General features: G+C 36.1%; 1 protein-coding gene and 1 pseudogene across 17 annotated transcripts in view; one reads left to right on the top strand and one right to left on the bottom strand.

The window, feature by feature from the left end:
• Positions 1 to 26,763, top strand: part of EYA4 (EYA transcriptional coactivator and phosphatase 4) — a 266,652-nt gene extending 239,889 nt beyond the window's left edge. For 2 of the 17 annotated variants that reach the window (XM_028494440.2, XM_028494435.2), the window contains exons 13-19: positions 2,667 to 2,756; positions 8,576 to 8,634; positions 8,742 to 8,902; positions 11,801 to 11,915; positions 15,792 to 15,913; positions 17,813 to 17,913; positions 21,364 to 21,531. In XM_028494440.2, coding sequence (XP_028350241.1) covers positions 2,667 to 2,756; positions 8,576 to 8,634; positions 8,742 to 8,902; positions 11,801 to 11,915; positions 15,792 to 15,913; positions 17,813 to 17,913; positions 21,364 to 21,444 — 729 coding nt within the window. In that variant the 3' untranslated portion in view covers positions 21,445 to 21,531. Of the gene's footprint in view, positions 1 to 2,666; positions 2,757 to 8,575; positions 8,635 to 8,741; positions 8,903 to 11,800; positions 11,916 to 15,791; positions 15,914 to 17,812; positions 17,914 to 17,951; positions 18,053 to 18,119; positions 18,186 to 21,301; positions 21,536 to 21,576; positions 24,761 to 26,742 lie in introns of those variants that run through there. The other 15 variants (XM_028494429.2, XM_028494426.2, XM_028494438.2 and 12 more) reach the window with 14 other exon arrangements.
• LOC102981570 (10 kDa heat shock protein, mitochondrial-like) lies at positions 5,168 to 7,112 on the bottom strand (annotated as a pseudogene).
• Positions 26,764 to 27,094: the final 331 nt, after the last annotated feature.

Raw genomic sequence — 27,094 nt, 5'->3', positions numbered from 1 at the left:
GCGCGTCCGGAGCCTGTGCTCCGCAACGGGAGAGGCCACAACAGTGAGAGGCCCGCGTACCGCAAAAAAAAAAAAAAAAAAAAAAAAAAAGAAAGAAAGAAACAGTACGTTTTCTCCCATCCCCATAAATCTGATCTGTAAATGCAAAGAATGTGAGGCATGAACATAAGAAATTGAAGAATTTTATCTAAAACTTTAAAAAGAAAAATTGGCAAATCATACGATAAGACTTTAACCAATCTAGTCTCAAGAAGGAAAACCTTTTATAGAAGACATTTCTGAACCCCCATCTGAAATATATATCTTTAGGGCAGTAATCATCAGAAACATAACAGAGTCCTGTGGAGTTCAGTTTTATTGTCTTGCATCAGTGAACATTCCTCAAAAGCATAGAGCATCACTAATGGAATTATATGTTTTCATGCTATAATTACATTTGATTTTTCCTGATATTTCTGTAGTCTTTTTGTTCATGGTTCCATGACTAGATGGAATATTTACAAGTTTTCTGTATCCTCAGCCTATTCAAACCCCCCCCACCCCCATAACAAAAGAGAGAGGGAGTCTAGAAATAGGAATTTTTTATAGAAAGAAGACAAATGTATATTTTTAAATATTTTTACCTCCAGAGATTTTCTTTCAACAACAGCAACAAAAACATAAACAACAACAAAAAGAAATAAGAAAAAAGAATTTTATATTTGAAGGAAACAGAGCAAGAGATCCCTCTGAGTTTTGAAACTCCTTGAGACACAAAATGGGCACTTCTTATTTTTGTTCTCGTTCTTGAATGAACACTTGTTGGATAAAATGGAATTTATTTGATCTTTGGGTACGTTGCTCCAAATGATCCTGTCACTGGAAGACAGATGAATCTAGCATAGAGTCATACTGACCGGAGGACATAACACCAAGATGCCATCAAATATGTGAACGATGGGTCTCTGTTTTTGAGAAGAGAGAATGTCTAGCTATGAAATCCACAGAAATCTCCAAGAAAGAGACGTAAACAGTTGGAAAATTATGTTGACACCCAACATATTATGATTGTCCTCTCATCTTCTCCCACATCAAGTCTTAGCTTTGCTCAACATCTCTGTGACCTTCTCCTCTCTCTCCTTCTCAGCACTCGATTCCTATTCTGTAGGTTTTCATCACTACACAATATGAGGCTGACATTCACTTCAAATATGGTTACACTCTAGGGTTTCCCCCGTCAGAGCATTATGGAAGTACAGAGGGAAAAAATTGGTTGTTGCAGTATAGGTGTAGCATAAAGAGGGTCTTCTTCTTGCTAAGTCGAGGAAGTTCAGGGGTGTATATGAATACCGCTTGACCTGACCTGGGTTGCATTTCTTATCATAAATTGAAGTAACGTTAGCATTACATTTCCCCAAGTTTAAATACATTTCATGAAATGCCATTTATTAGAACATTGGAAACACAAGTTTGGTTCTCTCTCCTCAAATCCCTACAGTCTGGCTCCTGGCCCAGCCACTCAACCCAAATCACCCTCTAAGGTCTTCCAAAATAACTTCTCAGCCAAAACCAATAGTATCCTTCTAGATCTGTCAGCCTTATTTGAAACCATTTTCTTCTCCCTGCCAACACCCATTCTGGTCTCAAATTCTGAGGATTTGTCCCTTCCAGGTTTTCTCTTTTCTCATCTCCAGAGTCACATCCAGAGCTGTTCTCCTTTAGAGATCATTCCAACTCTGATCATTTTAAACCCAAGGTCTGTGCATGACTTATTTCGCTAGCCCTAAAATAAAGGGCTTACTTTTTAAAATAAAGTCTTACACCTCCCTATTCCAGGCTTTCGACTGTAATTAACTGTGGTAAAGTACCAACTCTGGTCTTCATTCTCAACTCCTTGCTGCTGTGTAATCTCTTAGTTTCTATAAAGAAAAATTAAGTCACTTTGACTTTTTACTAATCCCCTTACTTTCATTAGACTTCTAGATGTATATATTTTATTTTTATCCATTTCTATATTATGTTTACTCAATGAATGTTCCTTTAGCCATATTCCACCCTTCCCTCTTCATCCCTAGTCAAATGCAAGTTAGATCAGACTCTACACATATTCAGATAAATATTGCCTGTTGATCAAAATACAATTAATAATGAAGTTAGAGCTGCTCTGCCAGCTCTTCCTATCCCACCTCCAGACAATGTCGTCTGCTCATGTCCTACAAACATCCAGTAGACTTACTTTTCTCTCTTTTCTACTCATTTGTTGTCATTCTTAAAAGGACGTCCTTTTCTCTTTTTAACAGATCTGCTCCATTCTTCAGTGTCCCATCCAAGTACCTTTCTCCAAAGGACTTTCCATGGAGTATATGTAAACTGGGTCCTGTGAACTAGCTTGCTTCCTTCCTCCTCCTCTCATGAATGTATAGCTTTATGTGAAAATGTATCTTAAGTCATTCTTCTGTGCATATAAATTTCTGTAAATTCACAGATGTAGCAGTATATTTAATATGTTGTAGATAACCCTTTAGAAAGGCACCTTTTCTGATAATTGGGAAATCTTTTGCATCTTAGGTTAAAAACCCAAACAGTCTCCACCTCCTTACCCCCAACAGGCATATGCACTTAAGATAATTTAATAATAACTGTGGTTAATGAAAATTTACTTCATTATATGTGCATTTCCTTTTCAGGATCCCCCCATGGCTGTAACCCTTGGACTCCGAATGGAGGAGATGATTTTTAATCTTGCCGATACACATTTATTTTTTAATGATTTAGAGGTAAGAATTTACAGAGCTAAGAATAGTTGTATCAAACTATTAAAACTCTTATACGGTTTCTACGTATGCAGATAACCTCAAAAAAACCAGAAAGATAGAAATTTAACTCAAGAGGACAGTAAAGTTCCTGTCAAGGGGAAACATCGTATATGCGAATATAAACAAAAGTGAAATTGTGTTCATGAATGATATATATTTACTGGTGCATATTTAAAACAAAAAGTGTCTCCAAAACGGAGGTCTGCTTTGATGTCTCATACCATACACCCCTGCCCACTACTCCTGGTCCTTTTGGTGTCTCAGCCACAATTCATTCCATCTTTGTAATCAGCATTAGCTTTTCCAGGTTACTAACCAGGATGCAATTTAGGTTAATCACTGCACAGTAGTTCGTCACAGATACTGTTCCTGGTTCTAGCGGGGATCGTTAATTTTTTTAAATTTTTTATTGGAGTATAGTTGATTTACAATGTTGTGTTAGTTTCAGGTGTACACCAAAGTGATCAGTTATACTTATACATATATCCACTCTTTTTTAGGTTCTTTTCCCATATAGGTCATTACAGAGTATTGAGTAGAGTTCCCTGTGCTATACAGCAGGTTCTTATTAGTTATCTATGTTATACATAGTAGTGTGTATATGTCAGTCCCAATCTCCCAATTCATCCCTCCCCGCCCTTATCCTCTGGTAACCATAAGTTTGTTCTCTACATCCGTGAATCTACTTCTGTTTTGTAAATACAGATAATGCGAAACCTAATTCTAGACGTTATCATTCCCTATTTCTTCCCCTTCTGGATAAAACCATGCAAGAGCTATTTACACAGCACTTCTGACTGGTTTGATTGCACTTATTTTCTCTTTTTTTCTGAATTCATCTTTCCATTTCCAACCTCAAATGAAGAGAAAGTAAAAGCAAAAACAACAAACTAAAAGAACCCAAGAAAATATAGCCTCAGGATAGCTAAATAAGTACTGTAATAAGGTATATGATATGAGTGCTAATGATCTGAGTTATTAGGCATTCAGATGATAAAATTTGAAATAACTGAGTAACTTGGGCACTGGAAAGAAGTTCTTCTCTGTCAAGAACAACTATGCTGAAATAGATTTCTCTTTCTTTTTTTAAATGACCCATTCAAATTGATTTTTTATCCCATGATTTCACAATGAAATTAAACTGTTTATCTATAATCACATTATGAGTGAATATGGGGATTATTATTACTGAATCTGCACCTTGTGTTTGACATTTTATATCGGGCTTTCCATTAATTAATTAACAAACTTTTGGAATAAATATGTTTATCACATTATTTTTGTAGAGAAGAAACTGTAGCGTTCACCCACATAAAAATCATGTCTAAGGCTACCTGCTAAGTGATAGAACTGGAATTTGAAACTCTGGAGTTTGCCTGGCTCCAGAACACATACCCTGTCCCCATACCATGCTGAAATTAACAGACGTGTGCAAGGAAAGTAAGCCAAGTTGGTGCTTTGAATAAGGTTTTTTTAAATTGACAAGGTCTTAAACCCAGTTTTTGTTACATCTGAGGCATGAGTAAAAGATGTGTTGCTCAGTATATCCCATAAACGTATGTGTTGGAAATCTGTGTAATAGCATTTTCTTTCTTGTTCTCTCTGCAGTGAGTCACTGTTTTTACTGGATAATAAAATTTAAATTCTGTTTAAAGAGGTTTTATTTTTTTCTTTAAGAGACACTATGAAAGATCAGTATTCTTGGGCAAGTCTTCCAGTTTTAGATAATAAGAAGTAATAATCACCTCTCTAAAACCTGATTTAAATTAATCTTGCTACTTATTACTGTATACTGTATAGACATAAAAATGATTTTATATATACACAATAATAGGAAACACACTTTAATCTTTTGGGAACTTGAATTTTTTATACATATATGGTGATAACTTTTTAGGTTGATTTTTCTGTTGGGTAAAATGGACGAGTCTCATTCTAAAAAGAATTCTAAGATTATTACTCCTCTCAAGCCTGTAAAACACACAAAAAAGAAGTTTGATATGGTTTTATCCAAGTTTTACAGTTTTATTTCATTTCATTTATTATTAGAAATAAATGAAATAAATGACTCTTTAGGTTTTTAGTGGCACATTAGAAGCCAGATGGAATAAATTTACCATCCAACTTCTAACAGAACAACACTAAAGTGAGAACATATGATGAATTTGAATATACCTTTATATTGATGATGATGAATTTGAATATACCTTTAGCAAGTTTGACGTGAATATTGGCATATCAGAAACATGTGGTCAGCTATGGTACTTTAAGAATTTTTATTTTGGATTTGATACTATATGAAATATATCTTTAAAATACCCAACAGGATCTCAGGTAGAAATAGTAACTGAGAAAATATTGGTATTGACTTTCTCATCTATGATTATAGCTTTTTAGTTGTACTTTAGAATGTGATAAAAATTCCATTTTACTCAAACACTAAAACTTAGTATCCACCAATAATGTACTAAATCAATGAAATGATTTAGTCTCTGCATATAAATTGATTGAGTTCTCAGACGTGCACACACCCACGTGCACACACATCCAGGTGCCCAAGGAAACTCAGAGGTTTATACTAACTTAGGTGAGATAAACAAACACTAAAACTAATAAAATCTAAACAATAGCTTTCAAGATCATTCAGTACAGTTACATACATATCCACTCTCCTTCTGTATCTGATTTTGAAACTTTACTTTCTCCCACTTTTTTATTTCAGTAAACCTCTTATAAGCAAAGATTGTCATGAGCTTCATAACTGGTATTAAGCTATGTCTGCTTCTACTGACAAAGAGAATTCCTCAAGAGAATAACTTCATCATTAGCCTATTATGTGATTTCCCCTTGTGTATTTAATCTCTCAGGGTTCCTTTTCTTAACCTAAAAATCTAATTTGAGACTCAAATCCTTCAATAGATACTGCAACATATGTAGTAGCAGCTGCTCTCACATAATTCCTTAAAAGATACAAATTTAAATCCTCTTAATAGATACTTCACTACATCCTGTCCAACTGCAGAGAAGGCAAATGCTCACACCACTGTCCCTAAGAAGTGAATACTCTCTATTTAAATAAAATGTTATTTCAGTTAAAATAACTTCCAGAAGAGAAGGCACCAGGGAGTTTGGGCTAACAAAAGTGAGAGAAGACTGCTATGGATTATAACTGATACAGATCAGTGACAACTTTGCGGTCACCTTATAAGACAAAATTAAAGAATCTAAGATTAGTGCCAGAATTATTCCAAATGTTTGAGTTCTTTCACTGAAGTTTGTTAAAGCCAAAGCATGACACTGTTTTCACTATTTTGTGTTTTGTCAAAATGTTTCTTATAAAGTTCCTCTGAGTGAACATTAATTGAAGAACAATTATTTAGATTTTTCTAAAAATGTAAGTGATTGAAGTTCAGGTTTCTTTCACTGGACTGTAATCCTCAGGCAATGGTCCAGAGTCAACAAGCATAGTTAACTAGGCATAAATTTAAAGAGAAGTTCCATTTGGAAAAACCTCAAACATAACTTCAAATATGGAACTCACGGTCCAGTAAGTTTGATATGCTGATGTCCTCCGGAGTAAAAAATAAATTTGGGGGCAAAATGTACAAATTAATCATATGAGTTAATACTTGAAATGTCAGAGAAATTTCTATAAAAATTAGATGGGAGGATATTAAATATAGAAATTTCTTCTAATTACCAGTGTAATTCATAAGATCCCCCCCTTTTTTAATATCATTAGTTTATTATAAAATTATGGAAATTGTTTACATGATAAAAGATTTCAGAACCTCAGTGGAATCAGCAGCTTCGCATGATTCTATTTCAATAGTGGTTTAATTTGGTCTTCATACTTACCAAGAACGTCACCAACTCAAGAAATAATCCTTGTCATCGAGAACTACTTTGCTGCCTCAGTATTCTGGAAGAACTTTTATTTTCAGCTTTCATACTAACTAGTTAAATCTCTTCACCCTTTCCTTTAGAGCCCAATCCAAGAGCTACTACAGTTGCTTGCAATACTTTTCCCTGAGAATTTTCTGGAAGCATAATGCCTTCTTTGGTTAAAGTTTGGGCTGTGCTCCTTTCAACAAACACTCAGTCAAAATGGGGAAGAACCTCTCCAAATGCCTCTCCTGTAGCCTCAGCCCGTACTCTGTTCTCTTGCCTTCTCCTCCACTCTTAATATAAATATCTTCTTAGAGCCCTTACCAACTAGAATATTATTATTTTTATCACCTAACTTTATGTTAGAAAATTTAAATGATTGTGGTAATTCTGTCATGAACTACGTTCGTCTAGACTTCTGTCGTTCATTCAAACAAAGAAGTGTTGAGTGATTACTTGGTGCCAGAGAGTGCCTTAAGTGTGAGTATAGCATATCTGGGTGACCCAAACACCCCCCTCAGGGAGCTTCCAGTCAGATTAACTTTTTGAGGCCCTTCCTTACTTATGAATATATTTATTCAAACATGACTAAACCTATAATTTATGTACATAATATGAACCTTTAAAGTTAGTTTACCTGGATTTTCAAGTTATGTACTAAAATTGTATTGATTGAGCTACTCACTAAGTTTTATATTTTAAAAGAAACCTGAGCCAATTAATTTATCCTCAGACTGCAACAGGATCTAATATACTCAGTGTGGAAAGCTAGAGATAAGATATTAAATATTTCACCATCAGATACTTCCGAGTCCTATAATAATTATAAATAGTAGCTGAAAAGCCTTTAGTATGGCATCTTATTTTCAAATTTAATGATTTTTCAGAATTGATTTTGAATGATGAACACTTAATATATATAGTCAGACTCTATGAGTTTGACTGTAATTATCTGAGGGGAAAAAATGACGTCCAAAAGGCTAAACCATACTTACTCTGAGGTTAGTAAACTAGTTATTGAAACGCCCTACCGAAATTCCACCTTCAGATCAGGTACTATTTCACTGGAACTATGCAGATTATTTGAAGATAGAAAAGGACGCTTAGAACAGCAAAGAAGAAATGAATTCTTTTCCAGAAAAGTTACCATTTGTTCTGAGTACACTCTAACTTAGGTCAATTATGTGGGCATATTGTACCTAAAGTTTATTTTCCTTTGAATTTGTAGCACACTGGAGTTGGTAAATCTTCATTACTCCCTTTTACTTTCAGTATTCTTTTCAGTTTAAAGATTTAAAACAACCACAAAACGTGTTGGCTTCTATAGTTATTAGCTTTTTGCTGGTTGAAAGACCAGGACTTTAAAAATAACATCAGCATGATTCTTTTCATGGTTATCACTGGCCCAGCAAAAAGGAAGTCACAGAAATTTAACAGAACACCATAATCATCAAGCCCCTTTGTTGCTGCTCCAAAAATAATAAATAATACTAACCACTGAGGTGTTCAGCCCAAACAAGTTTTGAGTATCTTCAGATTAGCTTTGCTTTCATACTTAAGTATGCTTAACAGAAATGGCTGAAAGTGATCACCAGTGATTATTGTAAAGATTCAAGAGAATTCCTTATCAATAATTTTAAGATTAAAATTATTTTTGTATGTTCTCTAAAGAAATTCACATGCCATATGTTTTCAGGCCCCTTTTAAGGTCCTCTTCTGGATTTAGATCTTACAGAGTAGAAATGGTGCCATTTCCCAGCGTGAGAGGGCGGGATGGGTGGGCAAATGCTGCCCTCTTCTGGCCATGGGCTGATCCAGTGGAAAGATGGAAAGAGCTTCAAACATGGTGACAAGCGTCATTTGAAAAACAACTCTTCCAATGTTTTTAACAGGAGTGTGATCAAGTTCACATAGATGATGTTTCCTCTGATGATAATGGACAAGACTTAAGGTAAGCCATGCCTTTCAGTATGCTCTTTCCTACAGAAATTCAGCTGTGAAGTTTTGCACATGTAATTATTTCTTTTATTTCTTTTTAATGTATTTTGGGTGTTGCAGTACCTACAGTTTTGCAACTGATGGCTTCCATGCAGCTGCAAGTAGTGCAAACCTTTGTTTGCCAACAGGTGTAAGAGGAGGGGTTGACTGGATGAGGAAGTTGGCTTTTCGTTACAGAAGAGTAAAAGAATTATACAACACCTACAAGAACAATGTGGGAGGTATGTGTGGCTTTAACAATTTAATAAAGGTACTCCAGATAGAGGTATGATTTAAACTGTAGTTTCAAGTTTCATATTAGGGACTATCCTTCTGTAAGATAAATTACCAAGAGCTCATGCTGGACGACATTGAGCCAGAAATTTTAGTTTCTTAGAGTTAGTGGGGGAAAAAAAATCTAACTGCAAAATAAAACGTGCAGCACTGTCAAAGGAATTGGGAATTCTTTGTGCCCAGATGTTTGGTCAAGATTAATTGCAGGGCAGAAATAGAGACACAGATGTAGAGAACAAACGTATGGACACCAAGGGGGGAAAGCGGGGGGGGGGAGGGGGTGGTGGTGGGATGAACTGGGAGATTGGGATTGACATGTATGCACTGATGTGTATAAAATGGATAACTAATAAGAACCTGCTGTATAAAAAAATAAATAAAATTAAATTTTTAAAAAAAGATTAATAGCAGGACATTTATTTTACCCTTCCTCAGCTGGGACGCTCTCAGTGAAAACCAGACAAAGGAACTGATACAGGCTGTGAAAAGAAGATCTGTCTAAAGACAAGAGCCCTAGTCAGTGAAGCAGAGTTGTTAGCAATCATTACCTTTCTGGAATGCTATCAAAAATAAATGCAAACTGTGCTTTATGTCATTTTGAAGACTTCAACAAGTTAAATTTATCCTGTCAAAAACTGCATATTATCTGACAGTATATCTTTGCCATGTATAGTGTTAACTATATCATGGTTTTTATAAGTTCAAATACTCTGTAGGTAGTATCTAAACCATTTTGTACTCATTCATATAATACAGGTGATATCAAAACCTGTGACATCAAAACTTAGATCTTGGATGTGCTTCTTGATATAATAAACCTTGATGGTCTTTATTATTAGGATCGATTTTAGGGCAACAAGATCGTAGGAATAGTTATGAGGTCACTTAAAATTCTTCTCTCAGGGCTTTTTGTCTGTTTCTATTTTGAAAAAAAGAGGGATTGTTGAGGAGTATAAACCAGAATCTAAAATTGAAATAAGACAGCTAAATATATATTTGTGCATGCTATACATGTGTACATTTACATATATGTCATAGAATACAATATAGTAAATAAAGTTTTCATCTATAAAGTATATACTACACCATACACATCTTAAGGTTGGCTGTGTGTCTGTTGGCCTTGTATCCCAGTGCCTAGCTAGCTTGAAGCACCTAATAGATGCTCAATAGATGTTCAGTAACTACAAGAGAACCGAAACATGTAGAACCATAGACAGTAATAATGTTAGAACCAAAATGGAGCTTAGATATGGAAGATCTTTATTTCCAAATGAGAAATAGGCTCCTGCAGGCTACTAACCTGCCCATGCGTTTAGGCAGGCAACTTAGGTCTCCTAATTCACTCTAACACTCTATACAAGACACTTCTGTAAAATCAAATAAATTGGTATTCTATTTAAAAGCAATTGAGGGTAATAACTTTAACTTTAAGATAAATATCCCTTTGGGAAATCTGAATTAACTTTTATCATTCAGGCGTGTCATTATTTCCCTCTTAAAGGGTATTATTAAAATTATTTTTAAATTAACAAGATTACTAGTAAATAATCATATAGCTTAAAAAGTTTAAACAATGAGATATGAATCCATTTTTTGTGATATGTTAGCATCTCTTTATTGAAATAATGACAAATGAGGCTCAGTAGAAACTATAAATTTTGGTTTAAAAAGTTATCCACCGAGGACTCCCCTGGTGGCGCAGTGGTTAAGAATCCGCCTGCCAATGTAGGGGGCACGGGTCCAAGCCCTGGTCTGGGAAGATCCCACATGCCGTGGAACAACTAAGCCCGTGTGCCACAACTACTGAGCCTACACTCTAGGGCCTGCAAGTCACAACTACTGAAGCCCACATGCCACAACTACTGAAGCCCACATGCCACAACTACTGAAGCCCTCGCTCCTAGATCCCATGATCCACAGCAAGAGAAGGCACCGCAATGAGAAGCCCGTGCACCGCAATAAAGAGTAGCCCCCGCTCTCTGCAACTAGAGAAAAGCCCGTGCACAGCAACGAAGACCCAACACAGCCAAAAATAATTAAATTTATTTATTTGTTTAAAAAAAGTTATCCACCTATAAATGAACTCTTAATATTCTGAAATATGATTTAACTAAGGAACTTTATTTTTTAATAGATTTACATGATCTTGTTTTCTCATGAAAGCAACAGCTTTTTCAATAAAATTAGTATGCCTACTTCTTTTCTTATCCTAACATCAATGTAGTTTTCAACCATCATCTATAGCTGTATCATAGGCTTCAGGATTTTAAACAAAATTCTTAATTCCTTTTTACAAAACAACGTATTTCTGACAGCTTTAGCACTAGTATTAGAAACGAATTCTAGAAAACTCTATAGCTATATGCGATAATGTCATTATTACTGTTTCCAAGTGGTAATGGTTGTGATTATTAAGAAACTAAACATTTTCAAACAACCAAAATATTGAGGTTTGTATCCCTCGGCTGGTAGACCCCTACTTCTTCTCCAGACCTATCCTGTCAGTCTTCTGGAGTAGCTGTCAAAGCTCCTCAGGTGATTGGTATCCACTGTGCCAGATTCTAGGATCAGTGAGGGCAGAGACTGGGACCCACTCTTTCACTGTTATATCCCTAATTTTTAGCCCAGAATGTGTTGTGTAGAAGTTGTTCAATAAACGTCTGTGGAATGAATGAATCAATGGATAATCAATTCTGAAATGGAAGATCAGTGTTGATATCAATCTCTCTCTTTTTGGTATAGGCGAGAATAAAAATCATCTGGAGTAGACAGAAGGAAGACCAAACTAGGCAGCCCTGAAAAATGTTCATCTCTTGACTCTGCCCTACTTTTCTGTGTTGCAGGACTTCTTGGCCCCGCCAAGAGAGATGCGTGGCTGCAGTTGAGGGCTGAGATTGAAGGTCTGACGGACTCCTGGCTAACAAATGCACTTAAATCTTTATCAATTATTAGTACTAGGTAAGCGGTATTGTTGCAGTTTCTATATTTATTGTATTGAAGATGTAGTTCTAATAGCATAGCATATATCAAAATGTTTTAATTCCCAGATTTGTTTTAGAGTTTGAAGGGACCTAAAATTCACTGTGTGTGTGTGTGTGTGTGTGTGTGTGTGTGTGTGCGTGTGTGTTTTGGGATGGAGGATGGGGGCTGCTTCTTCTCAGAATACCTGGGAGATCCATCTCTTTACCGTTCTCTCCTCATGACCCCTGATAAACCCCATGGGAATGTCATTTGACTTTCAAATTTAAAAAAAGCACTCCGTTGGTGACAAAGTACGGAAGATGATGGCAAAAAACACAATACTGTTTATACAATTAGTGCATGTTTTTAAGTCTTTTATGCCATTATAGAGATTATATGTAATTTGAACACATCAAAAAAAAAACAAGAGAAAGCTCCTGAAAAACTTGTAACCTTTGTGTTGTTTAGTTCAAACAGTGAAATGCTGACATGTTAGTGTAGATAACCTTTGCTCTATCCTATTCCTTAGTTTTATTTCTGTGTTGGATGAATAAATAAAATCATGCTTAGCGAATGTGTGGGTAACACAAAATTCAGAGAAGAGATAATATTTAAACTGATTGAATCAAGATACAGAGAAACCTTAGCAGGGTAAAAGGAGAGTCTAATCAGAACATGGAAGTAAACGAGTGTGTCCCAAATCCCACACGTGGCTTTTAACCATGTGGCATGACAAGCCACTGCATTTATAGCAGAGTCTCTAAATGGAGAGGGGAGGGGGCAGTAGATTCCTGGGTCAGGCTGGGGAAGCAGAACAGAGTACTTTGCTCAGTTCTGGGTACCTCATTCCAACAGGGGCTGTGACATATTTGTAGCATCTTGTGTCCAGCAAAGTGGCCAGAAGAGTTTAGGCTGTGGAAACAACATTAAAGGAAAAGTCAGAGGGAGGAACCAAGGAGTTTAGTCTGAAGAACAGCCGTGTGTGGAACAAGGTTACCAATTTCAACTACTTGAGATGTTGGGCTGGAAATAAATTACATTTCTCTCTGCACCTATGAAGGAGAGAGTTGGTCCCAATGAGTAGGAAGCCGGGGAAGGGAGGTTCTGGCTCCATGTGGGAAGAATTGTCTAACAATTAAAGCTGTTTTAAAATGGGACTTGCTGCCTTGTGAGCTCTGTGCGGTCACAGAGACATGGAGACCAAAGGGCAAGGAAGCTGGGGTGTGAGGACAACAGCTCCTAAAATCGTGTGTAAAATGTAGAAGGTGCTTTCTTTATTTTTTAAAGAGGTCTCCTAGATAGTTAAAAAACAAAGGGCATTACATTACATTGTTATATAGATTATCTATGTGTAGCCATTGTATATTATATATAGATTATTATTAAACACACAGGTATGTGATATAAATAACTAACTAAATAAATAAATGTATGACAAGGAAATGAAGGGGAAAAATAAATCATTATCCATTGAAGTTTTAAGTACCATGAAAGTTGCCAAGTTATCCACATCCATTACCTTATTGGTAAATTTCACAAAGTCTGTCAGAAAAGCAGATGTTTACACCAAACACTGCTGAATTATATATCAGAGCCTGTAGCAAAGTGTGTACCCTCTGACTCTAATTCCTCTTCTAGGAATGTAGTCAAAGGACATAATCATATGCATAGGAAAAATTTATATGTAAGGTAGCATTGTTTATGATACTGAGAAATCAAAACCATCTAAGTGACTAAGCTTAACTTTAAAAAATGGTGGTGCAGCCACAAGATAGAGTAGTTTGCATACATTATGTTTTGTTGGAGAGGGAGAATAATGGACAATATGACATATATAAATAGGCTCATGATAAAAACAAATGAAAAAAGTACAATGTAAGATTACACATACAGTATGATCCTAATGGGAAACAATCTATATATGCAAACTGAAAATCTGAAAATAAATGCACAAAATGGGGACAGCAGTTATCATCTCTGGATGGTTAAATAATTGGTGCTTTTCATTTTCTTCTTTATATTTGTCTGCAGTTTACAAATGTCTATATATGCAATTTATAAATGTATGCAATGTTTGTAATTGAAAATTACAATGCATTATAAATTGCATATAAATATATGCAATGTTTGTAATTTATTTATTAGATTTCAAAACCACATCTATAAATTTAAAAAGCCTGTGCTATATTTTATTCCACCATGTTTTCATTCTGTAACACTCATCTATATATGATATTGAATAACATCTTATTTTGATGAAATATGATGTAGAACCTTGTGTCACAATACAGTAATGTGTTTATGTATTATTCTTAGTAGTCTGCCATTATTTGGGGAAGTTTTGTCCGATCATAGGCAAGTCACTTTCTAGCTCTTTATTTTTTTATTAGTAAAATTTAATATTGTATTCATGATACTTATCAAACTTCTACCTCTAGAAGTCTTTGTTTCTTTGTCCCATATAAATTGATAACCTCATCATTTGTATCTAGGAGTCAGTGCTCCTATTACAAAAAGCAGGTGTCTATGGAGATAATTTAGAAATGAAAATGTTTTAAAAGGCTATCATTATAAAGGTTTTATAATTGTTTTTAAATAAATTGTAGTCTTCTTTACGCATGATATGTCTAAAGACTATAAAGCATAATATGAAGAGTACTGGGGGCTAAGCATATACATACCTATGAGAATTTAGCACTCAACTTGTCCTTCTAAGTTGCCCTTGAGACCAGTTTTCTGAAAATCAGTCTGCAGAATTCTAGAGAATATTGTATCGGCCCTTACAAATATGTATTAAAGGCCCATGATACAAAATATCTAGTAGAGAAAGGAGCATAGCTATATGCCTTCTGATTTCCAGTTTCAGGTGTGTGGTTTGAGCCCCTGCAGGTTGGGACAGCTCAGTTTCCCTGTAATCCAGCAGGAAGGGCCACAGTCCATTCTTTTCCCTGACTCAGGCTAACAGTCTCCCCTCTCTTGGTGTTTCCTTTATCTCACCTTCCCTGCTGCACCCTCACCTCCCATCCTGTCTACTGTGAAAGAAACAGATGTAAATTGCAGAGTGGGAGATTCTCACTCTCCAAGGGTAAGGCTTTAGTAGATGGATTAAAACAAGGCCCATTAAATGCAGTTTGCCCTTGGTTTTTAGAAGGAGTTTCAGGGACTCAGCTCCTTCTGTTCTAAATAAGAATCCTCTCTCTTTTCACTTCTTCAGGATGCACCATTTGTCAGTACCTTGACTGGGACTTTCTGGGCTGTTTCTTGCACAAAATCTAAAAACTCCTCTTACACATCCCATCACCTCCTCCCTTCCTGTGTCCTCTACTTTCCCAGGCTCTAAAAACTCTGGGACATGGAGTCCTATCACCTTAAAAAATACCTTACCTGCCTCAAATAACAAAGTCCCTTGTGACTCTTTGTATATGTTACAATTTTATGAAAACTGCTGATATGCATACTTGTAAAACTCAGAGGTAAGCCATGCCCCCTTTAATAATCTTTCCACGATTGCAGCTTGCGGAGGTAGGTATCCTTCTGTGAGGTTCCACAGGGACCTGAGGAGATCTTGGTTATAGAACACATTTCTTATTTGCAAAGGTCTATTTACTTGTCTCCCTCCCTGTCTAGCTTGTGATCTGGGTAGGAGGGCAAACTTATTTTCCTTTACTTCCTTCATTTTGGGATGTATTTCTGGCATCTGGCATTGTGCCTACCAGGTGATAGATACCATAAACAACTGTTGAATATTGAAAGGGTAGGTTATCAGGGACTGTTCATTATGGAATTGAAAGACTGCAGGATAATTTAAAATTTGTACTATTAGAAGTTATCTAGTATTAGAAAACAAAAATGCCTGTTTCCTCCTCATCTTAGGAGTAACTGCGTAAATGTCTTGGTAACAACAACCCAGCTGATCCCAGCACTTGCGAAGGTTCTACTCTATAGTTTAGGAGGTGCTTTTCCCATTGAGAATATTTACAGTGCAACTAAAATAGGTAAGAAAATTATTTCTAACTCCGTGTGAAATATGTTCATATCTGTGTTTTGGGGGATCTTCTTAATGTGTGTCTCCACATGATTCCCTCTTTCATCAATTTTGCTTTAAGAATATCAAGCAAATTTGGATAGAGCTCAAATAACAAAGTCCCCTGCAACTCTTTGAGCATGTGCAAACTTTATGAAAACGGTTGCCTATGAAATTCTGAACTCAGTATCTGGATAGTTCTGACTCTTTATATATACGTATACATTTATATTATATTTGTATTTCATTATGGCACATGTTATCTAACTAATATACAGTACCTTTAGCCATAGTATTTAATATTTTACCTAATATGGTATATGGTATTACATCCTTGCATATGCAATAATCTAGATCAAAGATAAAAATACTGTTTTGGCTTTATAAGGGAGTGTCAGTTGGGTTGAACTAGTAACCTTAATTCCAGGGGAAAAAAATTTCATGAATCAGAAAACATAATTGGAGCAGTCATAACATATGAATGGCTGGAAATCGACATTTCCAGAAACGTTCAGTAGCAATCAAAGAACTACAGCCTTGTTTATTTAGATCATAGCTATCTGTGGAGCCATCTTTAACTTTAAGTGCCTTTCACAGGCACTAAGACTCCTAATAAACTTTCAAAAACAAAAGCTCATCAACTTCTGCCATCTTGAAAGAGTTAAAAGAAAACAACTCATGTATTCTGTTGTCTGTCAAGGAAACGCCTGGGGAAATAGGTGGGTTGTACAATGTGCCCTGAAGGTCAACAAACTTAGGCTCTGGCAGCTTGACAAGAGTTCAGAATCCTAAAATCCCCTACCAGAAATAACCTTCCCTGGGCCTTGCAGAGTTCTGATATTGGCACAGGCAAAAAGAGCCCCCAGCTACAGCTGTTTCGGGAGTATAGTTAAAGAGAGCCAAGCTTTCATACAGTAAATTCCTCATTGTCCTAAGCACTGCAATTCAGAGCCCTGGTACCAATCCCATTCATTTTTTATATAAGTATATTTATGCTAGCAGGATTAATACATCGAACCTGATTTTGCTTTTTGACAAATCAAGTAGTTTTACACAAGCATAAACATTTCCTCTAGTAAGGACAACATTCTTTCTTATTGGCCAAATTGTTCCTTATCTTTATTCTGAAAAAAAAAGTCATTTTTATTTTTCCCTTTAAGCTAGTATTTTTTGGAGTTCTGAACTATCAGAGTAAGAAAAAGTGAAAAAGTAGCCATGACTGAATGAACATGCTGGGAATGAAATTCAGAGAATAATGCCAATGTTGTAAAAACAAAGAACATGTAAAAATTCTGTGGTGTTATTCCCATAGTGCGATCAGAGGATACTAGTGTCACCAGTGCTGTGGCCCAAGCAAACAGCACCCTTAGTACAATTAATCTGAGCACACTAGCTCCCAGCCTCTTGAAGAAAGGAATCGTTTATCAAGATAAATCCGTATCTTAGTGTTTCCTCTTTCGTTCTAGGTGAACCTTCAATTTTTCACAGTAATAACTTTAGCTGACTTGTCTATACTACTTAAACTAGATAAAATGTAGAATTACACAAATAAATGTAAATACTGATAGTTGCTTGTAAAGTTGTTCCTATAGTCTTTTGATGGACTGAAAGATATAAAAAAGATATAAAAATTTTTTCCGATTAGATACTTAGCCCTGCTGACTTTTTTTGGAGTATGAAATACATTCATTTAATAATCTGTCTTAAGTAAAGACTTAGAGTATTCAACCATATTTGTTGATTTCATAAACCCAGAGTTTGCAAGCAAGTTTAAGTGATTGATGTTCAAGAGAAAGTAACTTAACACTTTATGAATCTTTAGGTTAATGAATGCAATGGCTGGAAGAATAAGCAGTGCATTGTTTTTCAGGCAAGGAAAGCTGTTTTGAGCGTATAGTGTCCAGATTTGGCACTAACATAACTTATGTTGTGATTGGAGATGGCCGAGATGAGGAGCATGCCGCTAACCAGGTAACTTCACTCTGAACTTTATCTTGTTTATCTTCCAGGAAAAGAAAGTTGCTTTGAACGAATAATGCAAAGGTTTGGCAGAAAAGTAGTATATGTTGTAATTGGGGATGGTGTAGAAGAAGAACAGGCAGCAAAAAAGGTAACCTGTTTCAAACAATGTTGGTGTGATACTTCTAATGCAAGCTTTTTTGTTTGCATTCCTGTAGTTTGGCCCAATGGCAGCTTGACAAATGATTTAAATTTATAGATGCAAAGCAGTAAGAGCATGAGAAGGTCAGTACTTACATTCAAATAAACCATTTGGAGTCTAGCATTTTTTTTGCCTGAAACTTCATAGGAAATGTAGGAACATTTAGTTACATTTATTTGTGTGTGTGCTTATGTGTGTTTGTTTGTGTGTGTGTGTGTGTAATACACACAGATATAAAAAAGATGGGGGAATAAAAACCATTTTTGAGCACATGAAGTTCAACAAGATTAAAGACGCTTAACGAGCTCCATAGAAAGCCATGTGAGTGGCTCAGTTCTTACCCTTTTCCCATCCATCTTCTACGCCATATGGTCCTTGTGAGTGCCTAGTAGTAACTGTGCCCCATGATGATAAATCTGAGGGTAGCTTTAATAGATGAAGAAAAAAACTTACTAGAGAAGTTAATAAATGCTATTGGAGTGGGATATATTATTCAAATCCTTTGTGCCAACTTGTTAGAGAGACTTAGAGGCAATGTCCCCTACATCTTCTAGAAGAGTGTTATTTGTTTTGGTGAGTCATTGGTACTGGATTGAAGCCAAGCACCTGGCTTTGAATATATTCAGAAGATCTCATAGGCCCTAGGTATTTAAATCAGCCTTTTCATCTGGCCCATATTTCTGAAAAAGTCAAGGCAATTAAAAAACCATTAACTGGTTGGTCCAGCATCAAAAGGAGAATGATATCAAGATTGGCCCCAGATACCAGACTGTTGGTCAACACAACATTGAGATCTACTGCTTCCTTCACTGATTGATAGCAAAATATCATATAGCCAGGATTAAAGTGATATAATTTATAAAACAAAGCAAAATTATGAATAAGTATTGTTGAACAATGACATGTCAGTATATATTGTTTTACATAGAAAGAATATTGCCTTTATTATCCTGAGGAGATTTCAAATCATCATCTGATAAAGCCTTCACTAAACACTTGCATGTGCTGGAGTGTTTATCTGATGTCTGTCCCGCCTCGCCTTCCCCCTGAAAAAAAACAACATAAACAGTTTCCTAGGAAAGTTTATAGTGATACTAGAAAGATAAAAGATATGATTTATGTTTGTGGTCAATTCAAATCAAGCAAAATGGAGAAAAAGAAGGAGCTTCCACTTTAGAAGGTTTGGTGACGCGTTGAAAGCCATACTTGAAATATTCCATGATTTTCCATAACATTAAGAGAGTTGTTTCAGACTCATCCTCCCGCAGTGCCCCTCGGTCTTAATTAGCAGTGTCAGTGACCCAAGCTGACGATCACTTGAAATCCTTCCGGTTGCACACAGTTGAAATATCTTCTGGAGTTTGTCAGTGTCCTGAGTCCTTGCTGTTTCAACTTTTCATACTGGCACCATAATTACACACAAGAGCAGTCAGTGCAGCCACCATAGCAAGCATTTTACATGTCTTTTAGCCTATGTGAAATTCACACACAACTAGGTCAGGGCTGATAAAATTCACTTTTCCAAACCAGAAACAGTATATGCCTTTGAAAATTAAAACTTATAAAGTCAACCCCATTTATGCGTGGCGTGAAAACTAGACTTGGTATACCAGTTGTTAACACCTTCGGCTTTAAACCCAAAACTTCAGGAGAAAAAGGCATGACTCCAAGTGGATAAGAACCTTGGTTAGAATGCTATTTCCAAATGGTTGTTTATGTAGGTACAGTTTTGGTGATGGTGAAGGCTTATAATTCTATTTTGAAACACAGGTGGTTGGTTTCTCTAGTATCCAGAATGCATGCTCTTCTTTGGATGTAGCTGTAATCGCATGTGCAAAAATATAAAGTACTATTTTGCTCTTACAAATAGATCTGAGCTGAATTTTTAAAAAGTTACTTCTAGGTGAATTTTGTGCTTTAATTTGACCCAAAAGCATAGTTTGTTTTGTAAATCTAAGAAGAAATTTCAAAGTTTACAACTGAACTCCCCTATAGAAATATATGATGTGAGCCATATTTGTAATTTTAAATTTTTTGGGAGCTGTGTTTAAAAAAATTAAAAAGAGAGACTGGTAGGATTAGTTCTAATAATATACCAATATACTCAAAATATTATTGTCTAAACACCTAATAAGTATAAAAACTATTCATGTGATATTTACATTTTTAAAACAATTCTAAGTCTTCGAAATTCTGTGTGTATTTTGAACTGGACTTGCCACATTTTGAGTGCTCAATAGCCATATTTATTGGGCAGTAAAAAACTATATAACAATAGTGATTATTATTTTAATTATTAATTTTTATAATAAAGTGTCTTTTCCATGTTACATATAATATATCTATATTTCCATTTTACATGCAAATATATATTCTACAAGATGTGATCAGCCCAAACTTACAAATAAAACTTTGGTTTTGTTAATTGCTATAGTGCATTATTTCTCTTTTTCGTTATTGTCCACAATGAAGTATTTTTAGACATTTTTTCCCTAATTACAACCCTTCATGAAATTTTAATACCACGCATATAGCATTACTGGTATAGCTTTGGAGAGCCACAAACCATTGTAATATCTAAGAATTTTTTCCCCACAAAAACTCATTTTTGTCCCCTTAAGGGGGTGATATCTCCCCCTTGAGCATGCATGCTGGAGTGCTTTCCCTCAGTCCCACACCAAGGAAATAAATCAGGCCAACTCTGCTGGCTTAAATTATTACTTACCCCAGACAAGTAAGAAACTTGATCATCCCCACATTTTTTTCTACCTTATATAGTCCAGCTTCAAATTATTTTTTAATGTAGAAAGGAATTCACCCTCTTCCTCTCAAATCGACAAAAAGCCTTGGATTTAGGAAGTTTATCATTTTTCATGAGAGATGGACCTTAAGGAGTGATGTAGTAAGTAAAATTTGTTTTCCTCCAGCCACGTAGGATTTTGATGCTCAGCTTGCTTTCCCGGATGCTGATATTAGTAATGATACTTTCCAAAATAAATATTAAACTACTTAAGAAATCTCATTACTTTCTTTTATTATCATTAAAATCCAGTTCAGATCTATTTCTCTATTATTTTGACAATACCACATTGATGCTACCAAGCCTTCAAATATGATCATCCTTCCCTTAAACTCCCTCCCTTGAACTTGGGTGAACTACACTTCCTTGTGTGGACCGCTGCTTCACTGAGATAATAGTTATGATCTCTCTCCATCCCTTCCCCTTCTCTCTCCCATCCCTCCCTCTCTTAACCACACAGCACAATATGCCCTTTTGGAGGATATCAAGTCATTCAGACCTCTTGGCTCTACATCAAGCACTGGAATTAGAGTATTTGTAACTGTGTTCTCTAGCTGGAGATCCGTTTTTTTTGTTGTTGTTTTTTTTTTTTTTTTTTTTTATATTTCAAGTACACTGAATTTTTATGTGTGATTCAATGCCTCTGGCTTTACACATATAAATTGTCTTAAAGGATGAAATCATATTTGGAATGAGAATTCCAGAATGAAGAATTCAGATTGCTGAATGGAATTAAACTTTAGTGCTACAGAAAGGAAGCTCTATGGTCTTATATTTACAACACTTTAATGGTTTAAAAAAAAAATCTGTGGAGGTTGCTGGTACACACCGAATGAGTCCTAACTGGAAGTAACAGCTTTAGCAAAGAGCTCTCACCCTGGCAAAGCACCAACACAGGCTCCGTCTGACAAGGTTCAACAACATTCCTCAAAATGGGAGATCTTCTCAGCCCTGAGGTTTGAATCTGACTTTAGCCTACCTAGCCCAGAAAATCTGAATTGGAATGCACTCAGACTGTGTAAGGACAGTCCTATCTAGACCTGTAATTTGTGTAAATTATTGATGAAAGTAATTTACTGTGACTTTATTAGCAGCTGACTTTGAAAGTGGATGCAATTTTTCTTTCATTTGTCGGGGAGGGTAGTGGGAGGGAAAATGGGAATCTAATCATGTCTCTTTTTTAAGTTTGGCAAACAGAATGTTCATACTGATGTGTTGTGCCTTAAAGACAAGACAGCATTTGTGTGTTACAATGTAACTTTGGTTAAAATCTCTGTAGATAATGAAAAACAAAAACCTTTGTGATCATTCTTAAGATGACCAAATTTAAAATTCAAGCTATCAAAGCTTAATAATGCATCAGCAAGAAACTGAGTATTTGTTGCAATAAGAAAACAATAATAATAAAGGAAAGCTTGTGTTTTATTTGGGTTCTTAATAATTCCAATAATTGTATGAGGCAACTATTTGTGCATCCAACCAGAAGCAGAAGGTTTGGGAAAGACTGTGGGACCTTTACTTATAAAGTGAAATGTATGTTGAAACCTCGAGTACCCTTTCTACAGTTTTACTGGAGAAAACTAAGAGCCATATTCATGATGACCTATACTATTTGGAGTTTGACTTGTTGATACGTCTAAGTTGTATAGAGGAAAATATTCTGATGAAAATCATAAGCAAATATCACCCAAACTTTCTTAGAATATGCATGAACATGGCTTAAAATTCACATTGGGTGAACAGGGCTTAAAATAAAGCTAAGTGCATTTATTCCCAATGCCATTGCAAAAATGAAGTGTCATGAGTAGTGGAAGGTGAATGCCCCATATGGTTTCTAAGGAAAGAAGTGAATCAATGAAAATTTTACCTGGACTATCATCATAAAATAAATTAACAAGTGAGCCAGATCTTGGCAGCGTTACTGAAGTTACAACAGTGAAATAGTATCTGGTTCTCTGTCTTAACACATCCATCCAGTTTCTCTCCATTACAGACCTGCGTACCTTAGTTTCTGGCTGTACCATTACTGCACAATGGACTTCATTCATTGCAAGGAGAGCCTGTCATCGTTGTGTTTGCATGTTTTTTTTTTCTTGGTGTGTAGCCCATGTTAGGAACACGATACAGGTTCTCCTGTCATTTCATATGACATGATTTCCCTTGTGGAAATTTAAGACTTCAAGATCTAGGAGTGTTTTAATGGTGTTTACACCTGCAGTTCTGTGTTTAAAATGTCACAATGCGGAACTTGCCATCCAGCTACTAAGCAGTGCTCCTAACCAGAGGCTGGTCCATGATAATCCATCATCTGAGGCTTCGGTGGCTCCCAAAAGATTGGTGCTTTGTACACTGATCACAACATTTGCTATGGAAATGTGATTTTATTTTCCAGGCTATAAACCTGTATTTCTTTACTGTACGCTAAGGCCATGTTTACATTGGGCAGAAAGAGATTGAGACCCTATTTTGCAGATTTTAAGATTGTGGTTTCATCACACGTAGACCTTAATCTTAATCTTTAAATTTTGTAGCTTTTGGCTACCTCTGCACCAAGTACTCTTGCAGGCAGATTAAGGTTGGAATACTTAATAATAATAATAAATCTTACATTTCTATTGGCCTTTAGCTTGAAAATAGTAGTTTTAAAAAATTAAAGAGCTGCATTGATTATCAATACCTAATTCTATTTTGTGCACTAAAACCTTAAATATTTATTACTGTGAACAAAACAAAATTATCTTTACTGTAGAGCCAGGTTCTTTAAATGATAGAATTTTGGCATTACATCAAAATTTTTCACTCTTTTTTTCATATCAAACAGGCAAGGCTTCTTATGCTGCTAAACCTGCAGGTACAGAAAGGAACACCCCTTTACAGGGCAAAGAGAAGAGTCACTGATTACATCAGCAGTGCTATTTCTCACAGACCTCTTCTCCGATGATGATGTGTTCAGAAGAGGCTGCCAGCCTAAAACCTAAATGCTAGGTTGTTGGAGAACAGCTCGTCTGGCACCACCGTGGCACAGGCCAGTGAGCCCACATCACAGTTTGTCCTGTGACTTTGAGCATGCTCAGGCTAGAACGCTTCTCTTCCCCCCGCTTAGGAACCCAAGATCCTATTCCTTTCTGATCTTAAAAACGAAAGATAAACCAACAAACAGAAAAGCCCCTTTGGAAGTTTCCATGTTCTGTTGACATATAGGATATTGTGCCTTATTATAAACCAATTTGAAAATGTTTTGTCACGGACATGGGTTTTTGGTTCCTATATGTACCAACTTGTGATATCACTGGGACAGGTAACCACCTCGTGTTGCACCTGAAAAATAGCAAAACAGGTGGCCCAGCTACAATAGTGTCACAGACAAGATTAAGTCATTACACCCTGCAAAGATTTGTAAATCAAATTCAGAGGCAAAAGAATATTTTAGTATCATGCAATTTGTGCACAAGAAGTAGATAATAACACTCTAAAAATGTTTTTTCCCTGAGTCTCTGGTGAGCTAAGATTCAAAATAGTGTCAACAGCATGCTCAGTATGAAGGTTTTCTTGGGGTTTTTTTTAATGCACATTTGTTTATGACAAGCCTGCATTCTCAGTGAATATGGCATTTAGTATTTCTTTTAAAAACAAACAAGCATCTTGAGCCAAAGTTGCATTTTTGACTCCCAACTATGGTAGCATTATGGAAATCTAACAAAGTCAAGGGTTTCTGTTACGTATTAGTAAAGTATAGATTATTGGGGCCTACATAATTTAAAGAAATGTAAATTAATATTAAAAGCTTGTAAAAATATGTATATCTTTACTATTTCTCAATAAATACCTTTGGAAATGATTTCATTTTCTTCACCCTCCATGTCGTAGAGTTTCTGTTGTGTGTATTAAGCTTGATTCTAAGTAACGTGAAATTTGTATTTAGGCTTCTTGCTGTCTTCTTACCTTCCCTCGTTTGTGCCTAAATTGCATAGCTTGCAGTTAAGGCAAGCTGAGCTGCAGCACAGTAAAATGTCACTAATTAAGACTAAAAGTGGGCTGATGTACTGAAAAAGTTGTGAGTACATAGTTTTTTACCTACAGGTAGTTACATTAAAGTATAATGCATAATGTGGTCACTAGTGACAGTGACTACATTAGTGATAGATGTATCATTAGTGATAAAATAATACCATTTAGAATATTTAAAGCAAGTTTCCTTTAGATGAATATGGGACATGGTTTATAAGTAGCTTCCAAGAGTGACAAAGGAAAGTTTTTCTGAAACAGATATAACAGCTCCTTTATTATCTTGTGTATAATATTGATTTACTTGCAAGTCTGTGGTTCAAATGCAAACCAAAGGGAAATTTCAGACCAACCTCCTTCACAACTTTTTAAAACATCACCCTCCAAATTGATGAGTAGGTCCTCATCCCTTAAACTGCACATGCTCATCCAACACTTCTGTCATTTCCCTGCTTTACTGTTAAATAATACTTAGTCCTTATACTTACAGTTATCCAACATGACACATATTTTATTTATCTTATCTTATTTATTTATTTATTTATTTATGGCTGCGTGCAGGCTTTTCTCTAGTTGCAGCAAGCGGGGGCTACTCTTTTTTGTGGTGCGCGGGCTTTCCATTGCAGTGGCTTCTCTTGTTGCGGAGCACGGGCTCTAGGCGTGCGGGCTTCAGTAGTTGTGGCGCACGGGCTTAGTTGCTCCGCGGCATGTGGGATCTTCCCGGACCAGGGCTCGAACCCATGTCCCCTGAAATGGCAGGCGGATTCTTAACCACTGTGCCACCAGGGAAGCCCTATTTATCTTTTGTATTAGATGACTCACCTACTAGAATGTATGTTCTGTGAAGGCAGGGATTTGCTTTGTTTTGTTTTGTTAACTTCTATATAACCAGTATCTAAGAAAGTGTCTGGCATATAATAGGTACTCGAAAAACATTTGTTGAGTGAATGCATAACCCATAGGAAAACATCTATATGATCATGGTTTGGAATTAAAGAAATTTAAAATGGTAGAGTTCGATTTTTTAAAAAAGAAAAAGAAAACATACAGGTAAGTTTAGATGGGATCAATGTAAATTTTTACAACTTAGCTGGAGTGTTTACTGACCTAATAATTCATGAAAATAAAGAGCAAGGATGGCCATAAGCAAAGGTGTATTTGGAAAAAAGTTATACATGAGCTGAAAAGTTATACCTGAGGAAAAAAATAAGTTCATAATGAATCAATGATTTCATGCTCTTCCTTTTACTCTTTTCTTTAAAAAAATAATATGCAACATCAGTAGATTTAGTTGATTTAAATTACTTAAAGCCACAAAATATTATACAAAAATCAGATCTATGCAGACTCTGTGGTTCATGATTCTGAATCCCAGAAACAAAAAAATGAAAGAAAGAGAAGTGTATGATTTTCCTTAGGTAGCAAAATGTAACCATTGTTTAATATCTGTGCATGGTTTGCATTTATTTATAAAAAATCAGTTATTGATGTAGTGATACATATATCCTCATTCATTGGTCACTTCTCAAAGGCCTCTCAAATCTAACCAGGCCAAAGTCAATTCTGGGGGTGTACTCTGGCCAAGAAAGATGTTTGCACACAGCAAAAATAATTCCAAGCTCTGACTTTAAATGCCTGACCCTCCTCCAGAGGATCTTCCAGGACTGTGTTAGCACAGAGTTTGAAAAATGTGAAGACATGTGCTAAGAAATCTCTGACAAAGCAGATATATACAAGCCAGATGCTCATTTTCCCTCCCCATGAAATACTTTTTGATTGGGGCTTGTGCGGACACTGTCTCTACAGCTAAAGGGCACTGTATTGTCCTTTGTAGTCATGAAGTCTTGGAGTTTTGTGCCTGGGAGCTGCGATGATGATGTCAGTCTAGTTCTCTGGGGAGCCTTCCGGGAAATACAAAGAATTGAATGAGAGCATGTGTTGGAGGAGGTGGAAGAGCCATCAAGTCAGTCTTCACAGAACCGCAGCTGGTAGGGCTGACCGTGAACTCAGCACACTCCTGGCCCTCGGTTCGGTGGCAGAGGGTGTGAAAGGCACCACGATGGGTAAGCACATGGTACGTGGCCAGTAACTTGCATATGCACCTGACCAGCCCACAAAGGGAGAATTCCTGGACAAGATGATTTCCAAGCTGGAACTCCACTGGCAAAATGGAGAAGGCTGGGGAA

This window comes from Physeter macrocephalus, chromosome 10 (genome assembly GCF_002837175.3).
Source record: "Physeter macrocephalus isolate SW-GA chromosome 10, ASM283717v5, whole genome shotgun sequence".
In the NCBI taxonomy this organism is placed as follows: domain Eukaryota; kingdom Metazoa; phylum Chordata; class Mammalia; order Artiodactyla; family Physeteridae; genus Physeter; species Physeter macrocephalus.
The sequence above is the reverse complement of the archived record's forward strand: the minus strand, read 5'-3'. Positions and strand labels throughout refer to the sequence as shown.